At 32.8% G+C, this 17,107-nt stretch overlaps 1 protein-coding gene across 7 annotated transcripts in view; it reads left to right on the top strand.

Moving 5' to 3' along the window:
- The window catches only part of Fmr1 (FMRP translational regulator 1), a 37,586-nt gene that overhangs the window by 5,007 nt on the left and 15,472 nt on the right, over positions 1–17,107 (top strand). For all 7 annotated transcript variants that reach the window (XM_032889555.1, XM_032889552.1, XM_032889551.1 and 4 more), the window contains 9 exons: positions 3,133–3,185; positions 6,344–6,437; positions 8,909–8,980; positions 9,383–9,531; positions 11,004–11,097; positions 11,180–11,296; positions 13,412–13,582; positions 13,698–13,776; positions 16,798–16,907. In XM_032889555.1, coding sequence (XP_032745446.1) covers positions 3,133–3,185; positions 6,344–6,437; positions 8,909–8,980; positions 9,383–9,531; positions 11,004–11,097; positions 11,180–11,296; positions 13,412–13,582; positions 13,698–13,776; positions 16,798–16,907 — 939 coding nt within the window. The remainder of the gene's footprint in view (positions 1–3,132; positions 3,186–6,343; positions 6,438–8,908; positions 8,981–9,382; positions 9,532–11,003; positions 11,098–11,179; positions 11,297–13,411; positions 13,583–13,697; positions 13,777–16,797; positions 16,908–17,107) is intronic.

Below are 17,107 nucleotides of genomic sequence, written 5' to 3'. Positions count from 1 at the left end.
ATATGTGGAGAAGTCGTAATAGGGGAATAAAAGTTTACCCAAACAGGACTGGGCTTTTTGTCCTTTGCACTGATTTAATAAAGCAGTGTTTGCATTAGATAGTTCTGGTTATTATATATCCTCAAGACTATGACTTGGCCTAATTGTCTTTAAAAGGAGGATGCTATGATGACTTAAAATTTCTGTTTTTCCCCAAAACAACCTTAGTGTGTTTGGTCACTGCTTTATTTTTTTATCACTTTTTTCAAACCCTAAAGCCTTTTTTTTTCTTCCCAGAGTAAAAATAACCTTTATTATTTAGTAATTTTGTAGGACTATCCCTATTTTGTTCTATCTTACTTTTTAAGCTTTTATTTGTCCATTAAGAATTTTCATTTAGTTTTCTAGATAACAGTCTTTGGATCTGTCATGATTGTGAGTGGATAAGTCTCATCTCTCCTTAGGAAAACATTAGCACTATTGAGTAACTGACATCCTGTGGAGAACTGGAATTTTCTGTCGTGCCCTTAAGAGCTTCTAGTTTGATAGCCCCATTAAAGCCTTTTTTAAAATATAGAGGGAGAATCTAACATTCTGAAATACAAAGGCATTTATCGTTTTGTATCTTTTATGAAAATTATATATGTATATAGTTAAATTACAACCTTAAAAGGCTAGTCTAAGTCCTTACTTAAAAATGAGGAATCTGAGGTTCCCAAATCCTGCAGCTATTATATGGTAGAGCCAAGATTTCTGAGCCTATATTTAATTCATAACAAAATTCAACTTCTAAGTTCTCTGATCCCATTAACACCCTACCTGTCAGATGCAGTGACGCTCTTTGGGCATTCATCTAATCTGCCTTTGAAATCTGACAAATCATCTCAGTCTCTTGTTTTTACAAACATCAACTTAGCAGGATAGGAACGAATCATAGCAAAATGAAGTATTTCAAGTTGGTAGATGAGGTGATAGCTCTCTAGAGGAACCTAGTGCATGAGTTAAGAGAGAGTCAGAGAGTTTTAAAAAGCATCATTGGAAGAAGTATGATGAGAACACATGGAAAGATGAATCCTGTGGAGAAGTTTTGCTAAAAGATTTTAGAGCTGACAGGATGTATTGTCCTTATTGTGTGCAGGGCAGAGTCCACAGATGAGATTCTTTTATTTACTTAGTAAAGCAGTAACCAGAAGGTATTAAATGCTTTCTATATCAGTTAGTGTGTAAATAGTTACTAAAATGACTGTTTTGAAACAATCATGCAAATATCTATACATAGATAAGCCTCATTAACTCAGAGGCAGTGGCCCTGTTGGAATGTGATGATTACTCAAACTATTTTTGACAGTTTTCATCCCGAATTACATTCTAGGACTGTGAAAACATTTCTTTTTGCCTCTTATTTTTTGGCTTTTTTTGCTGTCTCTCTTTTTTAGTTATACCATTTACAGCTCTCCTTTGAAAGAACACTTCATTTTTAGGAAATAGGCAAATGCACTGAATGCATATGATTAAACTAGATAATAATTTAGGCAAGTAGGGAGAAATAAGAATACAGCCATATAGTCAGAAGACTAAGGCTGACTTCTAGAGTGTTTTCTTATGGTTAGTTTGAGAACTCTTAATGTTTCTAAATGTTTTAAATCAATAGTACCCTACAATAGCCATTGATCCATCCATAGCTCTTGAACACTCAAAATGTGGCAGGTGAATTTAATTGTAATTTTAATGTAAATAGTCATAGGTCACTTCTGGTTACCACAGACAATACAAACAGCAAAGACCAGCTTTTGAAAGACTTTGCTTTACAAAGGACAATTTTCCACCCAGCTGTACCAAAGTTCAGTTTGCTGACTAAAGAGTTTAGCTTTTTCAATATTTTATGTACTGTAAAGAACTAGTGCTATAATGTACACTCTTGTGCTGTTGCCAAGGAATGCAAACAGCATACAACTTTCATGAGGATGAGGAGAGTAGTTACCTTTTCCTTTTCTTAGTAAATGAAGGATAATGGAAGTCTTGATTTTGGTTGGCAATCTAATAATCTCCCCCAGAAATACATTATTAACTTGGTATTAGCTACTCTGTGAGGACAAAGGACATCTTCCCCTATTCCTCAATTTTATTCCATAGTATATAAAACTAAGATCCTGAATGAACAGTTCCCACAACTTTTCATTCAAAATCAGGTACATTTGTTGTTGAATAGAACAAACAATACCTGAGCACACTGGACACATGCTTCCTTATGAAATAGACTCCCTGATGCTGCTGTCTTCTCAAAGGAATATTTATTGCTTGAGTTGTAGAGATATCCATCCAACCCCCATACTGGGACACACACACACACACACACACACACACACACACACACACACACACATCATGGGGTTAAAATTATATTCTTCATTCATTGTCTCAGCTTTCTTATTGATTTTTTTTGTTTTGCAATCTCAAGCTGCTTTTTGTTGTCTATGTTTTTATTCTTGCTTCTCCATCCTCTACTGTCTTTGGCTAATTCATCCTTTTCTTTAAAGGTCAATAGAAACTTCACCTTTCCAGCATATCTTCCCTTTTGAAAGTAACAACACTACCAAAAAACAGACCTTAACCAGAGCTAGGAGAGGAACATCTTAGGCAACAGTCCACTTAGATGTTCATTGAATTTATTCTAAGTATTCCAAGATAATAGTACATTAACTAAATTTAACTTAGTTGTAGTTTCTACCTGAATTGAAGCCTAAAAAGCAAGTAGAAGATAGGTAAATGAAAAGAGGGAAAGGACAATAGATCATTTATGAATAAGTTACAGGCTTATCTTTACTGCTAGGCATCTGGTTCTAGAATAAGTTCTTAATTTTTAATAATGTAGCCTAAAGGTGTTACCTCTAACCATTCTCAACACTGAATTATGAGATGCTAAACTCTGAGTCAGTTTTTCTTATTTAGTGTTGTAATTATTTGTATTCCTAAAGCCTAATCTATAGTACCTGGCAAAATAGATTTAGTGAAGATGGGAACATCAGAAACTGATTTTCAAAAAAAAAAAAAGTGATTTTCATTCAAAATTCCGTTTTATCCTTAAATATTTTTAAAGTTTAATTTAAATGATCTTGAAGCTTAAAAGTTAATTTGTTGTGCTTTTTCTTGCAGGCATTTGTAAAAGATGTCCATGAAGATTCTATAACAGTTGCTTTTGAAAACAAGTAAGTTTTTCACTATATAATCTTAGTGTTGAAGGCCTTTAATATTTTATACCCATTCCCTTTTTCCTCATTTTTTTAAATTGAAGTCTGTTTTGAGTGTTTTTTCCTATTACAAAACAAAGTTCCCAGAGATCTCAGTATTAAATCATTGGAAAGCCCTCTTTTGCTACTTCAGAGGTCCTTACTATATAATCTTGATCTTTAAGTCCATTTGATTATAAAAACAAAAGACACATTCTTCTCAATGAGTTGAAAGTTTAGTTTGTAATTTTATTAAAAGTTGAAAATGTGGAAATTTATGGGTGTTTACAATAAAAATGGTTGTAGTGATTTTTAATTATATGGTTTATTTTACCAGAAGAAATTATGTTTCCTCATTAGGTTATTTTTATTTTTCATATATTTTTTAATAATAATGACAGGTAATCTTTACTGCTTTTTGTTTCTAGATCATAAAACAGCACTTAAAATCTAGTAATATGGGCTGTATGAAAAAGTCAATAGTCTAAATATTATCATTTCTTTGTGGGAAGAAAAGTCTAGTCACTAAATTCATTGAGTATTAATAAAGGCCATTCTTTTAGGTAGCTATTTGATACTCTGAAGTACATATAAGTTTAGTATCAGTATTAAGATTTTTACTAAACTGTGGTACATGACAGTTATAACATTTAGCTTTTCTCTACCATAATAATAGTACGTCCAAGGCAAACTGAAAATCTGTAGATTAAAAATGGAATAAAAAGGAACAGTTGGAGGGTGGACCAGGAAGGGAATAAAATCTGGAGTGTAAAAATAAAAAAGAAAGTAGTATAGTGATTGCTTAGACTTGTTAGGGATATGAGAGAAAGGCCATATCTAAAGTGTAAAATACTTCCTGTTGTGGAGATAAAAATATACTACAGTTCACTAACAATAATTATATATTATCTGAGAACATACTACACACTATTGAATTGTGAATATCTCAGTAAATCTCTCAAACTGCAGTCTGCGACACAGAGATACTAAGCACTAAAAACAAATACATTGCTTCTAAAATATTAAGTGTAGACCTGCAATTCACTACAATTCAGAAAAATCTGAAGTTAGACTGTAAACTTAGATTCTTTAAGCTATTGACAGGACAAAGTAGTAACTTTGGATGCCTATTACACACTTAGAAGGATATAGATGAAAGGACTAACAGAATATTGAACCCTGTTCCATGCTCTAGACTAATAATGTTAGTTTACAAGTTTAAATACTAGAATATCTTTGCCTGAATGTGTAAAGACAAAAGTTCCATAATTGCCTTTTTACTTTAAGTATTCATCATTAAACAATAGACAACTATAATATCACATCTCTAATGAAGGTATCGTGGATAATTTGGGGGTTCATCTTTTTTGTATTTAAACTCTTTTTTTACTTTTAATTATGTACATGAATGTATGTGAGTATGTGCAACAAGAGTGAAAATGTTGATGGATGTTAGAGGTATCAAATCTCCTGGGCCTCAAATTAGAAGCAGTTGTCAGTGTAACAAAGAGGTGCTGGTTAACTCAAGGTCATTATAAGCATTATTTAATAACTAGCCATGCTTCTACTTCGTTGCAATATAATTTTCTGCTCCCCAACCATCATAGTAAACACTGTTTTTCAAAAGTAAATTTGATTACTATCACCAACTTCTCCTGTAAACTGTTAAACCAGAATCTTTGTATTTTCTGTACTTACCTTTTAAGCTTTTCTGCATCTAAAAGGCGGGTAGATGATCGGCAATAATGTGTAGAAAGAAGCAGTATTTTATAGGATAGGATTCTTTCATTTAGAAAGAATAGCTCAGTTAGGGTGATTTAGTTTTTAACCTATATTTAACATCTTTGAATTGGTACTTAGAGTTAAAGTCATTGTCAGTTCTTTGGAACCAAGAAATTTATATTTTTCATTGTATGCCTTACAAGTGAAATGTACCTGTCAGTTTGTATGTAACATGTTAAAAATCACTAGTTATCAATGAGTATAGAAAAGCCATTCTGCTTTATTCTAGTTATACTCTTTTCAAATGTATTCATACGTCATAGTGGGGGAGTCAGTCTAATTTCATCATTCAACAGATTTCCACAAATTCTGACTTATTTGTCCTCATGTACAATAGAACAGAAAAAAAGACAAATAAGTATTCCTCAATAGTGTTTTATTAAAATTTCTTATATCAAAATAGAGACATTTTATGAGGCTAGAAAGATTATTCAGCAGTTAAGGATACTTACTGTTCTTACAGAGGACTAGAATTCAGTTCTTAGCACCTGAAACTAGTTCCAGGCTATCTGAATCTCTTCTGGCCTCTGTCCATGCACATTAACAGACACACAGGCACAGAAGTTTTTACACAAAACAGATCTGTTTTCTTAATGGAAAAAAATGACTGTTCTAAGTGATTAAATCATCTAGTGTCTTTATAAAATTTGTAACTTAGTATTTTATGTCTTTGTAAGTAAAAAAAATATGGTGTTTTAAAGCTATTCAATATTTTAAATTAAGAAAATTAGATAATTTAATTGAACTCCTGTAGGCTGTCTCTATTGGGTTTCTATGGTTTAGGAGACCCCCCACCAACCCTGTCCATGCTGATACATCATACCAGTAGATCAGCATCCAGCTACCTATGGCAAGAATTGACTACCTCGTGGGATCTAAAATTTAAAGGGGGAAAAGTGAGTCGAGAATTGCTAATGTGCTGACTGCCATTTTGCTTTGGGAAGTAGAGGATAGTTACTGTGGTTGATGGAATGTAGTCAGAACTATTTTGCAAGTAGAAATATGTTGATGATATTACTAACAATTGTCAATACTAATTTAAGCATCAAAGGAATTTCCATTGTAAACTCGAGTTTTTAAAGTCTCAGAATTAATATTATTAGAAGAAAAACCTTTTGAGTAATAGTTTTGATCTGTTATCTTTAGAAAAACTATGCGGAAGCCTTGGTTGCTATGCTGCATGTAGACTTCCTTTAAATGTCTCTACATTGCCATTATGCACACAAAAAAATGGCCATTTGAAGGCATTTGCTTCTTTAAACCAAGAGTCACACTTAACCAAAGTTGATTGCAGCATGTTCACTATTTGCATTAAACACCAGAAGCATGTCAAATAATATTTTGTTTATTTGCAGCTGGCAGCCAGAGAGACAGATTCCTTTCCATGATGTGAGATTCCCACCACCTGTAGGTTATAATAAAGATATAAACGAAAGTGATGAAGTTGAGGTGAGTTCCCAAGCCATGAAATAACCAAGGACTGAGGGCATCTTTTGTTTGACTTTTAAAATATACCTTGCTTTTAACAGTATGTAAACTGCCTTGAGTGTTAAAGTTGAAATGGACGTATTCTTTTGAGTATTCCTTTTACTTAATGATTTGAAATGTTATGTAGTACTTATATTGGCTATTCAACCACACTCAGGGGATATCTTGTTATTGTCCCAAGTTCCTTTACCTCATTAGTAGACCCTTGCCCCATCTCTAAATCTTTGTGTAGGTAATACTTTTTTATGTGTTACTATTATATTCACTTTTTACGCAAAATGAATTTGGAAAAAATAGTTTTACAAAGGAAAGTAATAATTCTAACAAAACATGAGTATGATATATGCCTATGATCTCAGCTGTTATGAGGTGGAAGGTGGAGGATCAGGAATTCATATTTCATCATTGGCTACATAGCAAGTTAGAGGCCAGTTCTTCATAAATGAGAGCCTTACCAATAAAAGAAATTATTTTAAGAATTCTAGAGCCAGGTGTGGAGGCACATGGCTTTTATATCCAGTACTCAGGAAACAGGCATGTGAACCTCTAAGAGCTTGAGGCCCACCAGGTCTGCAGTACTGAGTTCTTAGACAACCAAGTCTACATAGAGAGACCATGTTTCAAAAAGCAAAAAGAAATAATTTTATTTAATTGACTATTAATCTAAAATTTATTTTAGTAGCAGTATCTTTTTGATATAGATATAGATATAGATATCTTTTATATCACATATATAATCCAAATGTCCTTTTACAGGGCATAACTGTAAACTACCTGCTCATCTACCAATGAGCTCTTGGAATAAAAGGTGCTATTGAAACTTGATCAAAATCATTGTATTTGTGATTCTCTACTTATTGAAAATTGGTTTTGTGATATACTTTTGCCTTATAGTCTTACTTATCTTACAATTTATCTTACAATTTTGTAGTCTCTTTTTACCTCCTACTTCCCAAGCCTCATTTTTAGCTCTTTTTAAAAATTCTGCAGGGCTTAGTATAATGCATTACTTTTTATGGTTTCATGCATACTTGTTGTATGAACAAAGCAAATAAATAGGTACTTGTTAGAGGTAAGCAATGTGAAATTAGGTCTTTAAATGCTAATTTTCTGCTCTGGATACCAGGTACATAAAAATAGGACAGTCTTTTCCCTTTGATAAGGTTACATTCTAGCTGGGATAGCTAATGTCATGACAGGTGAAAGTCATATGAAGGAAGAGAAAGCTAAGTGGAAGATAATACAGGGGCAGCAATGACATGTCAGAGTCTAGTTGGAGGTCTCTGAATATTCAAACCTTTGTTCTTTTCTCTGCAATTTAAATGAGGAATAACATATTACTTGTTAGCCTAAAACTGTATTTACTGTATTCTGGGTTTGGTCTTGCAAGAGATCTTAATTGTAAATACAGTTGTTATCTAAATCTCTACAGGCCTTTAAGCTGCTGATATGGCTCAGTAGACATGGGTACTTGTTCCCAGGGCAGATGAGCCGGAGTTAGATCCTCAGAGCTGATATTATGGTAGAAGGTGAAAGCAGATGCCTGGGGATTGCCCCTGACCACGCATGTGCTGCCAACATCACCAGAAGTAAAATACATGTATTTGTTCGTTTTTAAAACCCTCTGGTATCTCCTGTGGGCTTCTTGCTGTGTTAAAGTAAAGGCCAGTTTATAAGTTTGTTTGTTATTAAGTTGCAGCAGTTGAAGCCCAATAAGATGCATCAGAAAACTTACCTCAGAAGCTTAGTGAGATGGCATAGCAGATCATGGCACTTGTGTTCTATTAATACTTATTTGTTATGTCTTCACAAAAGATTGCATGCTATACATTGCAAATGAACTTGGAGTGGTTTTCTAAGAGATAATTATTAGAGCAGTGTCTGAAAGTCAGAAAAGTGGTATACAGAAGATTGCCAGAAGAGATTTGTTCTTTTTCAAAGGAGGAGCCAGAAAAGCAGAGTAGCCATCAGAAGAGATGAAGGCCAGGACCCTAGGAAGCTGAGTGGTCAGTGAACGTATTTGCTTAGTGAATACATAGTTGTTGCCTTTGTCAGTAACTAGGTTGGTTTTCCTTGTTATGATAAAAGAAAATGATGCTTACATGATTTCAGATACATTTTTATTGAATACCTACAGAAGAAAATCTAGCCATATTATGGATAACAGCTTTTCTCAAGGTGCATGTCAAAATGCTTAAGTATTTCTGAGCATAGATCAGAGAAGTAAGCAAGTGCTTTTTAACGTGAGTTCTTAAGTTGTTTCCAATTATGTATCTTTGTCTAAGTCAGCATATATGTACAGTTTGATTAAAGTCATATGACATACAATTTTAAAGATACATATGGACTTTTTAAGATTTCCTCAGTGTCTAATGTCTGTTGCTTCTAAATTATGTTAACCATAAATATTCTGTTTTATAATTTTTGTGTAGGTTTATTCCAGAGCAAATGAAAAAGAGCCTTGCTGTTGGTGGTTAGCTAAAGTGAGGATGATAAAGGGTGAGGTAGGAAAATGCATATTTGTTCATACTATTTACAGTTTCTAAACTCACATTTTAATTTTGACATCTATTTTTAATTACTGCCTAATTTTAAGTCATTTTATAAAAATGTTTTCATTATAGGTTTACTATATGCTATGTGTTTCTGTTGATTAAAGCCCACCCCCCCCCAAGAGTTTATATTTTAAATGATAGGAGCTGGGCATGGTGATGCATGCTCTTAATCCCAGCACTCAGTGGCTGAGTCACAAAGATCGGGGTTCAAGGTCATCCATGGCTATATAGTAAATACTAGGCTAGTCTGGGCTATTATGAGATCCTATCCCCCAAAAAAAATAGGAAAAATTATATAGGTTTTCGTTCTTTTAAAAATATCGCTAAGAATGACTTGTTTATTTCTCTCAGTTTTATGTGATAGAATATGCAGCATGTGATGCTACATACAATGAAATTGTCACAATTGAGCGTCTACGATCTGTTAATCCCAACAAACCTGCTACAAAAGATACTTTCCATAAGATCAAGCTGGAAGTGCCAGAAGATTTACGACAAATGTGAGTTGATATACAAATACTGCTATATGAAGAAATTCTGGCAACATGCAAGGGTGTGTGTTCTTACAAATATACAGTTTTATATACACATACCTATGCATATATAAATTAAAATATTATATACTGTTTCCTACATACATATGCATACATAAATTAAGATATTGATATGGGTTACTAATTCAGAATGTAAATTTTAAAATAGTAATGTTTTGTATCTTAACTTTAGCAGAAGTAGTTTCTTTGCAGTAGTGAAGAAAAAATTATTTTTCCTTGTTATATAATCAAGCAAGTCCTGTATTTGTTTAAACTTACTTGATATATGGCTATAGTGTGTAAACCTACATTGAGTTCTATAAACAGATTTTTTTCATAAGGTTCTAAGATTTTGAAAATGACAAAATGATAATTCTATCAAAAGTCACATTGTAGACTACAAAGTTTTCTCCTGATGTTTTCCCTTTTAGATACAATATTTTCAGAAAAATACATATTAAGTTAGAGCTGAAGAGGCTTGGAAAAGCCCTGTCTGTAATCTTTTATCTGGAATGATGATAAACACTTCAGATAAGAGGTTAATTTTTCAAGATATAGTAAGTCTGATGTGGACTACCACCCTAGATAAATGTCGTATAGTTCAGAATACATAAAAATTCTATTTTTAATTCTAGAGGTGATGTATACAAGTCATCTTTATGTTTCATCTCTTTCAACAGGCATAGCTGCTCTTCTTTAAAAGAAAAAAGAGAATTCAGATACCTTGTAGCTTATCTCCATAAGTTTTCAGATTGCCCACAAAAATATATTGACATATACATAAACAAAATCAAGAATTATACAGAAAAGAGTGATTCCTATAAATGTAGCTTCTTCAGTAATCTAACCCTAATAGTGATTCCTTAAGAGCATGACTGTTTAGCCAGATGTGATACATGTCTCTTGTCTCAACACTTGAGAGGCAAAGGCCAGCCTTGGTTGTGTAATTGAGTTTAAGGCTAACCTAGAATAACATCATACATGTGTACACATAGAAACACATGGGTAAATAAATGGTAAAAATAGCTAGAGAGACACAGGAGATGGGAGGGGATATGGAAGCAGTGTTCATGCATAAAATTTTCCAAAAAATAAAATTGTTTTTTTTTTTTTTTTTTTTTTTTTTTCCGGAGCTGGGGACCGAACCCAGGGCCTTGCGCTCACTAGGCAAGCGCTCTACCGCTGAGCTAAATCCCCAACCCCCAAAAAATAAAATTGTTTTAATTAGCTGCTTTTTTAACCTTTATTGTATCAAATGTTTGCTTTAACTATTTCAAAGATGTGCAGTAAAAGAACATACCTTGTAAATAGAACTAGTATTTTACAATAAAAGAAATTTAGTATAAATCCTAGGTTCTTAATATATAATTCTATCTGCATATATTTGTGCTAGTGATTGGTGATCATTCATGTTAATAATGAATATGTTTTATTTCTAGGTGTGCCAAAGAATCGGCACATAAGGATTTTAAAAAGGCAGTTGGTGCCTTCTCTGTAACTTATGATCCAGAAAATTATCAGCTGGTAATTTTGGTGAGTGTTTTTTGTCTAGTTGAGTTTATTTCATTTGGGGCATTTGCTTTGGTAGTAATCTTGTTAACTTTAAATCACTCAGTCCATCAATGAAGTCACCTCAAAGCGAGCCCACATGTTAATTGACATGCACTTTCGAAGTCTGCGCACCAAGTTGTCTCTTATACTGAGAAATGAAGAAGCCAGTAAACAACTGGAGGTATGTTCCTTTCCCTAGCGCTGCTGGTAAGGCTGTCCAGAAATAACTGTATGGTTCTCAAATTTAAGTATGGACAGCTTGTTTATTTACTATTTCCTATTTTCCTCTAATTTGGAAATTTAAATTGTACAAAATATAAGCATACTAAAATTTTCATGCCTGATGTTTTGAAATTACAGAGCAGTCATATATTTTAAGGAAATTTTGGACATTCATTTTTACTAAAAGTGTGTCAAAGCTGCTATAAAGTGAGACAATGCTTCTATGTAACATGTTATCATTAAAGTACTAGAGAGTATTTAAATATCTAATCTTATTCCTTTCATTATGTATGTTTATCTCTGTTTAAAAGGGTATAGAACTTCTTCATTCTAATTGGTTGTCACTCTTTAAAACTCCTGTCTTCAGATTCCTGCCAGAGGCTATTTCCCTAACTTACTATTTCGTCTCTTAAGGTGCATTTTATCTACTTTTATTAATTCTCCAATAATTGTCATCACCATGCATTTACTTTCATTGATAACTATCTAGTACTTCCATTCATTACCATAGAATCTAAATAGGTTTTGTTTTAATGTACCAACTCAAGTAGATTACTGTCAATTTGAAGAGTCCCTCATCATTATTCATTAGGGGGAATCATCAGTTGATATAGCAAAAGAAAGGGGCAGTTTCAAATTTCTATTTAAGAAAAAAGGTAGTCAAGACTGGGAAAATTGCCACTTTTCAACTTGTTGTGTGATTGATGAACTCTTAACAGAAAAGGAAAATTATACTTGTATGCCAAATGGCTGTTGAAGTCTGTTTGATTGGTGTTTGTTTGTTTATTTGTTTTTGATCTCATTCTTTCTTGATGTCCCCCATGTTCACACTTTTGTGGTTTAGTGATTTTCTCATAACTTTTAGGCCACAGCTGCCTTCTTAATTTCATTGTGAGTATTATGAACTCATATACCTCTTCTTAAGCATCTAATTCTTCTTGAATATCCTTTGCCATACCTTTGGTTTACATGTATCCATAAATTAGCAATGGGAAGAAGGAAGCAGGGTAATGAATCAAGATCTAAAAAATGTGACGTCTTGGAAAATCCTAGAAGATTTTGTGTACTTACTACCATTACCTTTAAAACAATTATTATTCTTTTAAAATTGTTTACATTAGATATATTCATTCATTCAAATTATCTGGTGTGTTGAATAATGATATGTGCATGCCTATTTTCTTCACTACTAATATTAAAGAGGTTCATAAATCCTTATAAAAAATACCCATTTTTCAACATGAGCCACTAATCTGTTTGGTTTTCATTAATGGCATGCTAGAACTAAACATTCAATTTTGATATGCTTCTTAAAGACAGTGATTATCCACATATGTGAGGTATCATTGGAACTTCGTTTTGTCATTGCTGAATATTAAAGAGTTCATCAAGCTTTTATGGATTCAGATCACAAAGTCTTACAGACTCGGAACATATAAGTAATGAAAAATTGCGATTTCGATATTCTGGGATTGTTCTCTTAACTGCTAAACCACAAAGTTTTAGGATTTTTTTTCCTTGTGTTTGGGGAGTACAGGGGTGTTGTCTTAATGCCACATTTCAACAGAAGGATGTTTAGATCCACCATACCTGGTAACATATTATGAAAATGTCACTATGAAATTTCTAGAAAAAGTATTTATATATCCATTGTAAGTGCAGTGAATATTTTTTTTTATTTAAGATACATTTTTATTTGTTACTTAAATTAAATTGAGTCTGTCAGACCAGGTGAGCTATTCTTAATTGGGAATATTTTGTCTGCTCCTTAATTATTACATTGTGGATATCATTGATTAACAAAGGCAGCCTTGCAAATAGGTTTACAAACATAACCTTGAAAAACTGTCAATAAGTTCTTTTCTGTTAATAACAACAACAATAAAACCTTTTAAATGGCATAGACCTTTAGTAGCCTCAAAAGAACTTATGTATGATTCTAAAATTAGTTTTTCTATTATAACAATTTATAGGACCCTGATATATAGGGACAAGATAATTTACATGGCTAGCCTAAATGAAATTGACTTAATAATTGGTAAAACAAGTTAATCACTTGTGCATTTCTCTTCAGAGTTCAAGGCAGCTTGCCTCAAGATTTCATGAACAGTTTATCGTACGAGAAGATCTGATGGGTCTAGCTATTGGTACTCATGGTGCTAATATTCAGCAAGCTAGAAAAGTACCTGGGGTCACTGCTATTGATTTAGATGAGGATACCTGCACATTTCATATTTATGGAGAGGTAAATATTTCACTATAAAATCCAATTGCCTCCCCCCTCAGAGAAGCAAATAAACAGTATTTCAAATGCCAATTTTTTTGCCTTGATACTACACCCACTCACCCTTCTTTATTAGGATCAAGATGCAGTCAAAAAGGCTAGAAGCTTTCTAGAATTTGCTGAAGATGTCATACAAGTTCCACGAAATTTAGTAGGTAAGTCAAAAATAACTATTGATATATACCACAAAAAATAAAGTTCTAGTACACAACTTCTATACTAGTTAAATTTCTTTTCATCACTGAAAAGTGTAATCTGATTGAAGCAGTCTTGGAAATGTAGCCTGTTCTTACAGTATATAGAAAATATATACTCCAAGATTATAGTTTCAGAAGATATACAAGAAAAACTTTGTTAGCTCAGACTTATAAATGTCTGAAAGGATCATTTTTACCTAGCCTCAAAGCATACTTTTTTTTTATCATAGCATTGAATGTTTTCCTTATAGTTCGGTGATATTTGATAAAATAATAGCATTTGTGTCAGTTATCTCTGAGCTCAAGATCTGGATATGACTTGCTTAGACATAGTATTAACATTCCCAAATTATTCAGTTGTCTTTAGTAGAACAAACTAAAAACAGGCACAGGTGTACTTTTAAAAATATGTTTTGAATTTATAAATGATTTGGGGGTACATTCTTATATTTTTGGTTGTGAGCCTAGCCTTTAACGGCTGAGCCATCTCTCCAGCCCTGGGGATACATTCTTAATTCACTTATAAAAGAATAAAATGAACAAACTTTCTATGTATTTTATGTATATAGCTTAAAACATTCATAGGCTATATTTTGTCAAAATAGAATTGTAATATCTTCCAGCATGTCATTTAAAATTAGGAGCCAATAGCCCAGCATTCTGGAAACAGAGGCAGATGCACAAAGATCACAAATTCAAGGATAGCATGGGTTAGGCATAGCAAGATCCTCACTCCAAAATGTGTCCAAGAGTCATGGTATTCTTTTTTTTTACCATTAATAAGTACAAATGCTAGTGAAACTAATTTACATGTATGCTACAACACAAGAATGTGAATGTAATGTTATCAACACACCTACCCATTGTATAGATGGTACATACATAGCACAGAATGAACTGACAATTGTGGCAAAAACATGTATGTCCGTTAAAATTTATTTTGATGGTACTATAATAGGTGAAAATGTTTATATATATTTGGTACCATTGTGACTTTTGGTGACTGATTTAGCTCTTGAGAGAAGAATCTTTTCCCTTCACTTAACATGTATATCAATGTGGTAATTCATGGTCTAGTTGCTTAATGAGGTGTTTTTATTTGTAGTACTTAACACAATTCTGGGCACAGAAGGAAACTCCATGTTCTCTTTAATTTATTCATAACTTCTTTATTTTATTACAGCAGACTTAGAGTAAATTGTTCTGTTGGAATTTGGAAGTAACTGCAATATATAAGATTAGATTAAATTACCAAAGAAGAACTTGGAAATGTAGAGGATGTTTAAGGTTACTTTACACCAAAAAAAGCCCGTTGCAGTCAATCAGTCCAATTGAGTTTTCTTTAGTTTATACTTAGTAAAACAAGAGAACTCTGGTTTGATGAGACATGCTGCAACACTAAGAATACTGGGCTTGTTCAGAAATCAGTTTTTGTAAGGTTTGCCAGGAAGGAGTTCAGGGTGATATCTTAATCACTGTTACTTGAGTTTTCTCAAGTCTCACCTACTGACTGATCCAAACAATAATCACAAGCCTTTTTCAGTATGTACACCAGTTTATCTTCCTGAAAAATTTGCTTGTTCTTTCTACACTTTGACAATGACACAAGTACTTAGGGTAGTTAAGATATTATCTTAATAGAAGCATACCAAAATCCTACTTTTCTTTATGCTAATTTACACATTTATTAAAATCAACTGTCATGAGTATGTATGGATTTTCCAGAAAAAAAAACAAATTGGGAAGACTTCAGGTAGGTTTTTTTTTTTTGTATGTACTTAGATTTCATTTGAAGAAGAGTAGAGCAGAAATAATAACAGAATAATCACAGATTTTTAGATTAGAAATCCTGGTTTAGTAGCATGAGTTTTGTTCTCTACCACTGACCAGAAAAAAGAGCTCAAGGTAAAAGAGTAAGGAAGCCACACACAGCAATAATGTCAAAACTGTGGCTCTAATTATAAGAACTATGAATCCTTCTGCAAGATCTTTTGCTAGTGTTTTATTTAAAATAGCTAGGAAGCAACTTTTCCCTTTTCACCAATTTTGCCTCCAGTGAGGCAAAATAAGAATATAGCAGCATTTCAGCCGTGGCTCATATAAGTGATTTAGGTTCCCCTTAGAATCTGGTATGCCTCGTGTGTAGGTTTCTAGAATTAGTAGCGCTTAATTTGTAAATTCTTGCTTTACACTCATACATAATGGTGGCTGTGAAAGCAGCCATCTCCTAGTTTTATATATAACTGATTTTTTTTTACAGTGAGACAATTACTACTACTAGATTTTTTTTTCTGAGTTTTAACAGGTGTTTACTAAAGAATACGTACAAGCCTTTTCATTGTAGTTTTGAGTTATCTGAAAGAGTGCTTTACCTATGAACATGCTGTTCTATATTGTGACTAATACATAGAAATAATACTCTGATAGTAACATTGGCCTGAAGAATTTTTGTTCCTTTTAGATATTTAGATAGCTTTCTAAGCTCCTTTGAAACTTTTAAGACCATCATTTGCAAATATGTCGTGCATAATTCTAATAATAGGTTGTATGTATAAATGAGGGAATGTGAGTAAGAGCTAGATGAGAATTGAAATTGTCAAATAAGCAAATACTTTTATTAGCCTTCTTTTCCTTAATTCCTTTTATAGAGCTTTATAGAGTGCCAAATACCATAGTACCAGTGAGTTTCAAGTATACACTCTTATGTGAGACAAAGGGTTTTCTTTGAATTACCTTTAAATTTTCAAAATTACTCCATCAGTTCACAAGTACTAATCTGCTATAGTATCAGACGAAACAAGTTTAAATAATGACCTAATCATTGAGACTAATTTATAATTAAACTATCTTCCTAAAAAGCTTCTGTTTTGAATCTCATAGTCCAGAATGCGTATGTGTGTGTGTAAGATGGTTCATGGTGGAGTGTGCTTGTCGGATTTAAGTGATGTCTTAGAGCCAAATATGAATTATTTATTTTAGGCAAAGTAATAGGAAAAAATGGAAAACTGATTCAAGAGATCGTGGACAAGTCAGGAGTTGTGAGGGTGAGGATCGAAGCTGAAAATGAGAAAAGTGTCCCACAAGAAGAGGTATGTAATAGTGCTTATTTTCCTGGTTTGTCTAAGAGGAAAGAGTTTTGTTTGCTTGACTTTATTTTTTTAATGTATTAATACAGAGGCTCCTGTAATGGTGCATATGTTTTTTTTTTTCTTTTTGTGATACTTGGAATCAAATCCAGGACATTGAGCCTACTGGGCATGTACTCTACTACTATTGATAATTGTTCAAA

Source organism: Rattus rattus, chromosome X (assembly GCF_011064425.1).
Source record: "Rattus rattus isolate New Zealand chromosome X, Rrattus_CSIRO_v1, whole genome shotgun sequence".
Lineage (NCBI taxonomy): Eukaryota > Metazoa > Chordata > Mammalia > Rodentia > Muridae > Rattus > Rattus rattus.
Note: the sequence above shows the minus strand (reverse complement) of the source record. Positions and strands in the feature narration are given on the sequence as shown.